The 6,997-nt window shown below is 41.4% G+C and overlaps 2 protein-coding genes across 2 annotated transcripts; both read left to right on the forward strand.

The window, feature by feature from the left end:
* Positions 1-576: 576 nt before the first annotated feature.
* LOC135567260 (stonustoxin subunit alpha-like) lies at positions 577-3,948 on the forward strand (the record flags this gene model as incomplete). The annotated part of the gene is made up of 2 exons (XM_065014683.1): positions 577-670; positions 2,033-3,948. Coding segments are annotated over exons 1-2 (2,010 nt in total), but the record flags the coding sequence as incomplete, so codon positions are not given.
* Positions 3,949-3,959: 11 nt separating this feature from the next.
* LOC135567261 (uncharacterized) lies at positions 3,960-4,892 on the forward strand (the record flags this gene model as incomplete). Its single annotated transcript, XM_065014684.1, has 1 exon — positions 3,960-4,892. A coding segment is annotated over one exon (933 nt), but the record flags the coding sequence as incomplete, so codon positions are not given.
* Positions 4,893-6,997: the final 2,105 nt, after the last annotated feature.

A 6,997-nucleotide genomic window follows, 5' to 3' on the forward strand; every position in this document is an offset into this window, starting at 1 on the left:
TGCAGGGCGAACATTTACTTGCTTTGGGCTAAGGACCCAATGCCGTCAAATCCTAGAAACGCCCCATGTTAGTGTGATGTTTTAGTGTGGCTTGTAGTTGTATAATTTGAGATCTTCTATTTAGACGATGATGTATGGTTTTATTTCTCCATTATTTACAAGCGGCTTGAACATAAATATATAAAGCTTTTAAATACATTTTCAAAACGATCCTGTGAATATCATGGACTCAGTCCGAGAGCTGAGGGTTTCCAGCCTCATCAAAAAGCTAAGGTGTGGCTGCTGTTTTGCTGAACAACAAATCCAGAGGATAGAGAAACTTCTGTATTTTCTACTCACAATTGTAATTTCTCGTTTTTATTTTACAATTGGTGCATTACTTAAGTCAACTCTTCAATCTCATTGCAAATGTTTGCACAACATACTGTATCAGTGATATTTTACACAGAATATTGCCTGGGCAATGAGCAAAAAACAACGATTTTATGTTTGACGGCCAAATTATCTGTTGAAAGGTTCTAATACCGGGGCTGCTGAAGTAACCCCAGTTCTGATATGTTTTCAGAACACTGAGTCATGTCTGACTCGGAGACCATCGAGCTAGCCGCTCTGGGCCGACCCTTCCAGCTGGGGATGCTGTATGACTGTCGTAGAGATGTCCTCATCCCAGGTACAGGAAACTATTCCTCTTTGGTTTGGAGGTAATCAATATGCATCATCTTAAATTCATTGACAGTGTTTCCACCATTGAGTTGGATAGAGGGCACACTGTTCCAGCACGGGGAACACCATTGAGGGCTTTCACAATTTTAAAGTAGTTTCTATGGATTAAGGAAGAATCAGCAGGAGGGGTCAGCCAATGAATTGCACTCCTGAACAGACATTCAATAACTGCAATGTCAGTAAATCACCAACCTTGGCTTTATACTTGTTCAGACTATACACATTCCACACAGTAACTGGTGGTATAGACCTTCACAGTTTATTTACTAACTGATAATACATTCATAGAAGTTGAAGTCATTGGGGCCATAATTGTGAACATAAGCAACCATTTAAATTGAAACAGTTTCTCCAGCTCAAAATGCGTCTCAGCTAATTAAAATAGTTGATTTACTTGCACGTGACAGAATGCTAAATTGTAGCTGGTCCCATCAGATAGCATGGCATAAGTTAGCGCTATGCTAACATCACCAGGTGGCAGGGATTTATATTCTGTCCGATCCATCTTGAGGACCCAGATTGAATTATGTAATCCTTCCTTAACCCAAAGGAAGTATCTCCCAGTTGACTACTTCAAATGGTGAAAGTCCTGAATGGTGTTGCCCATGCTAAAAAAGGCTTTTGGGCACTAAATGAGGCTGTCACAGAATCTGCCATTGAAGAGAGAGATGAGCTTTCTGATACATCTCTATTGTTACCACAGAGTAAGAAAAGCTAGAGGACGCACTTGGGACAAAAGACTGATTGTTTGCAGGTTGTTTTTGAAGTGTTCCTATAGTAGTAATGCTGTAAATGGCAAAGATGGCACTTTCTTAATGATTGTATGTGGCACCATTTGTCCCTGTAGGGGAACATTCTAGATATAACTCTTTTTGGTTCCAAATAGCACCCTTTATTTGGAACAAAGGTTCTATTTGACCTGAAAGAAGCTCCAGATAGAACCCCTTCCCAGAATGGTTCAAATGGTGCTCCAGAGCATTCTTTACTTCTGAGGGTAGGAGGTGTAGGTTTTCTAACTATGGGTTGACACCTAGAATATTTACTTTGAGTTAAATATTTACCTTCAATTAGTTATTTGAATGAAACCATGTTTACATATAGAAATATTTACACATGTACACGTTGGAGTATAAATTTCACATTAAATGTTATTTGGTCATTCTCTTTAAACTGCAGGTATCACTCTCTGGGATTCTGAGATGCTTCAGAAACACCGACTTCAAAATCATTGCTTCAGACTCAAGTGAAGCCAAGTCAGAAGCTTTGAATGTGTCTGCATCTCTTGAGGCCAGTTTTCTTGGTGGCTTAGTCAGTGTGAAGGGTTCTGCTGAATTCCTACATGACAAAACGACCTCAAAGCGTCAGTCTAGGGTTTCTCTGCAGTACCGTAACACCACTCGCTTCGAGCAGTTGACCATGGACCACCTGGGGGCAGGAAATGTGAAACACTGTAATGTCTTCCAAGAGGGCTCTGCAACCCATGTGGTGACTGCCCTGCTCTACGGAGCCCAGGCATTCTTCGTTTTTGACCAAGAGGTTTCCTCAGGAGAAAACCACCAGGACATCCAGGGAAACCTGCAGGCTACAATAAAAAAGATCCCTCTCATGTCAATAGAAGGGCAGGGAAATTTGAAGATGAGTGAGGAAGAGCAGAGAGAGACCAATAAATTCAACTGCACCTTCCATGGTGATTTGGCACTAGAAAACAACACTGTCACATTTGAAGATGCCATCAAGGTGTATGCTGGCCTGCCACGTCTGCTAGGGGAGAAGGGAGAACATGCTGTGCCCATGACTGTCTGGCTCTATCCTCTCAAGAACCTGGACTCTGCAGCTGCCCAGCTAGTCAGGCAGATCAGTGTTAGCCAGGTGCGTCGCGCACAGCAAATCTTGGACGGACTGGACAATACTGATGTACAATGCAAGGACATGATGAAGGAAGATATGGCTATCAAGTTCCCTGAACTCAAAGCCAAGGTCAACAAGTTCAGGGACATGTGCTCAGAGTACAAGCTGGTGTTCCAGAAAGGTCTCTGTAAGGTTCTTCCCAAAATAAGAGGAGGAGGAATGGAGGAGGAAGAGCTGATCAAAATGCTCAACAGCAAAGAACGTTCTCCATTCCAGAATGACCTCATGATCACGTACCTGGACGACAGAGAGAGAGAGATGAATGTTGTCAGCTCTTACGTTGACATAATGAAAGAGGTACAAGTTGTGTACACAAGCAGTGAATTGGATGGAATAGTGCTTGATAAAGCTAATGATTATGTAGTGTGTTTTGCATTATCCTTTTTGAAGGAGAAAGAAGAGTATCTGGTAGTCCTGGAGAACTACTTGCTGGAAGAATCTAAGAGTGATTTTTCACTGATACCTTACAACCCCAACGCAGCCGGGAAGACTGCGGCAGAAAGGTGGTTTCGCTCAGGGGAGGTAACGACCCTAACCAGGCAAACCATAAATCTGTTCCTAGACTTCAAAGAGTCTAACAAAGACAGAGAAAATCTTGCATTCTGTATTGCATCAATTCCAAACAAACTCCTCACTGCGTCCTCCATCCATGTCTATGAAAGAGGGACACTTTTGAATCCACAGTTTGAGCTGCCATCAAAGCCAGGTGTTCCCACCATCAAGAGTCTGGAGCATGACTGTGTACACTTGCAAGTCAACCCTCCCAACCTTGGTGTTACCTCTGTGGAATCGTACCAGGTTTTGTACCAGGCTGAGCAGGCTGACTCTGAGTGGACCGAGGTCAAATCTGATGCTACTACACAGGTCACCATCAGTCGTTTGGACCCATACAAAAAGTACCGCTTTAGCTGCAAGGCAGTGTGTAGACCTGGTGTGAGCCTCTCCAGTGACTGGACAGAATACGTCAGGACCCGCCCATGTAGCCCCCCTGGACCACCCGCAGAGAAGAGGATAGAATCGGGAAGTATCAGAGTGAACTGGGACATTCCTACCAAGGCGGGAGATGATGTTGAAGTCATTGGTTATGTGGTAGAATACAGAAAGAGGGTAAAGGCTATAGACAATCAGATGTGGCACACCATCAAAACCACCACTAGAGAGAGTACACTGGAAGGACTAGAGGCTGGCACTGGATACAGCATCAGAGTCTATGCTAACTGTGGCGAAACAGGGAATAGTCTACCCAGTCCTGAGACTGTGCTGACTACCCTTAGGGTCTCTGATGTCCAACCGAAGACAAGCAAATCAACAGCAGCAAAAGTCAGGAATTCCTCACAAAATCCCAGAAGGTGGAAAAGGGCAAACCCTCAATCCACTGGCTGAATCTGGAACAGAAGTTTGGTGTAAGTGACAGTTTTGACCAGTACACATTTGGGAGGAAAGTTGAGCAAGGGAATAACAAGGTGATATTGCTTCTGGGGGCCACAGGTGCAGGAAAAACAACTCTGGTCAATGCCATGATAAACTACATCCTCGGGGTAAAGTGGGAAGATTGTTACCTCTTTAAGCTCATCCATGAGGTGACCAACAGGTCCCAGGCTGAGAGCCAGACTGTGGTTGTGACATCATACGAGCTCTACAACCAGCCAGGCTTTCAGATTCCTTATTCTCTGACTGTCATTGACACACCAGGGTTCGGAGACACCAGAGGAATGGCTCATGATAAATTGCTCATCCAGATGTTGAAGGATTTCTTGTGTAACCCTTTAGGGATTAATCACATTGATGCAGTCTGCTTTGTAGTGCAGGCACCACTTGTTCGTCTCAGTCCTTCCCAGAGATACATCTTTGATTCCATCCTGTCCATCTTTGGAAAGGATGTTGCTGAAAACATCCTGATGCTTGTGACATTTGTTGATGGGAAGCACATACCGGTGCTAGAGGCCATCAATGCTGCAAATCTGCCCTGTAAGAAAGATAAGAAGGGGCTACCAACCCATTTCAAATTCAACAGTTCATTTCTGTTCTCAAAGGAGACAGAGAGCAGCTCTGAAGAGGATGATTCTGATGATGATCATAAGGCCCAGTGTCCAGAGCAATGGAGGTCAACTTTCAAGGAGATGAAGAAATTTTTCCAAGCACTGGAAAGCATTGAGAGTAAAGATGTGACCCTGACAATGAAAGTTCTGGAAGAACGTGAGCTTCTGGAGAAGACCATGACACGCCTGACCCTCAGATCACAGCAGGTCTGTCAAAGCTAAGTGAGATCCAAAGCTTCAAACAGTGTCTGGAGAACGAGGATGAGAACATGAAACAGAACAAAAACTTTGAGGCCGAGGTAAATGTGCTGCAGGTGAAGAGAAGCAGATTATCCCAAGACTTTGCAACAAACTGCAAGATCTGCAATTTTACATCTCACACCTGCTGTTTCCTTCCAATGGAGGATGACATCAACAGTTGTGCCGTGATGGATGATGATGGCAACTGCACCATATGTCCAGGAAAATGCTCTTCCAGTGACCACGACAGGGAAAAAGTCTTGTTGACATATGAAACAAAGACTGAGAAAAAGACTGTTCAAGGCATGAAAGACAACTTCATGAAGGCGTGGGACAAGTCTATGGAAACCAAGGAGATGCAGGATAAGCTTGAGGATGAGTTTCATATGATCAAGGACGCATTGATGAATTTGATCAAGAAGTCTTCTGACTGTCTCAAGAGACTTAATGATGTTGACAAGATAATAAAATAGTAAAAGGTCGTTCCTCGTTTATTTGATTTTAATTTTAGTTTAGTTTTTTTGTCGAAAGGAAATATTAAATAATTATTTGATTATTGTGTTTTTGTAATTATTGGTTCTAGTTCAACCTGTGAAAACAGGGCCGGATTAAGAAATCATAGGCCCCAGGGCTTTGTTTAAAAAAAATAATGCACACTGACTCACATAATGATGGAGATGAAGCCATAGACTACCCACAGTGATGGCCATTGTGCTTGCTGTGGCAATAGTCCATCTCAAGATGAGCGACTTTGAAAAACAGTGCTGCTGTTAGCTAGAAATTGGGAGTAGATTAATTGTTATATTTTTTTGTATTGTTTTAACATATACATTAGTCTTCTCTTTTCAGCGGTAGACATTTGCTTTCCAAACTACATTTTTTCCAGGATTGTATTTTGAAATCTGCAAAAGGGAAACAGAGAGTTGCAACCAGCCATAGAAATATACTGAACAAAAATATAAACTCAACATGCAACAATTTCAGACTTTACTGAGTTACAGTTCATATAATGTATATATATAATGTATATATATAAATGTATATATATAATGTATATATATAATGTATATATATAATGTATATATATAATGTATATATATAATGTATATATATAATGTATATTAAAAATGTATATATATATATAATGTATATATATAATGTATATATAAAATGTATATATAAATGTCTCCAATCTATGGATTTCACATGACTGGGAATACAGATATGCACATTCAAAACAACACCAAATGGGTGTGGATCAGAGAACCAGTCTTGCGCTGCCTTATGCAGCACGGCACATCTTCTTCCCATTCAGTGGATCAAGCTGTTGATTGTGGCTTTGAGGCTATAGTGTGTTTGTTTACACTTCCTTTGTTTACAAATATTGGAGTAAAACAAGCTTATATTTTGGGTTCTGTTCGCGTACGAATGAGGCAGTTATAAGTTACATTCTTCTAGAATCAATGGTTACATATCATTAGGTACAAACATGTATGTAACTGCTGATTGCATGGTAAGCTATAAGGTAAACTACTGTTGCATTGATATTGTGAATCCTCTTCTTGTTTCATTGGAACTTGTAAAAACACCTTCATAACCCTGTAATTTACTATGTCTTTTTTAATCCTGTTTCTATGATCGGATTCCACAACCATGTAACCCAGTTGACTTTGGATAAAGACATCTGCAAATTGGCAAATATTATTAAAGTCTCCTTTAACTCTGGCTTCCCCGTGTAGTTACCTTTCCTTTCCAATAGATGGCAGTCAAAGCTAGTTGAAGTCACTATAGCAACAGGGACAGGTGGTTAGTACGTGTTGAAAGTAGTTTTATCTTGGTACCCTTGAACCTGTTTATTATAGTGGACAAGCTAACGAATACTATTTTTACACAGACATTAGGCCCATGTCTTGAAAATAATACAGCAGGCTAGATTTAATAAATGAACTGGTTTTATTCCAGCGCAAAGTCAATGTAAATGCCACTTGCTTCTAGGTATGTTCTCCTTATGGAAGAAACGACACACGCAGGGAAGACACGCCGTACTCCTCGTCCAATTCTCCCTTGTGCCCATAGCAGGGTGAACT

The sequence above is a fragment of the Oncorhynchus nerka genome, unplaced genomic scaffold (genome assembly GCF_034236695.1).
Source record: "Oncorhynchus nerka isolate Pitt River unplaced genomic scaffold, Oner_Uvic_2.0 unplaced_scaffold_2268, whole genome shotgun sequence".
NCBI lineage: Eukaryota > Metazoa > Chordata > Actinopteri > Salmoniformes > Salmonidae > Oncorhynchus > Oncorhynchus nerka.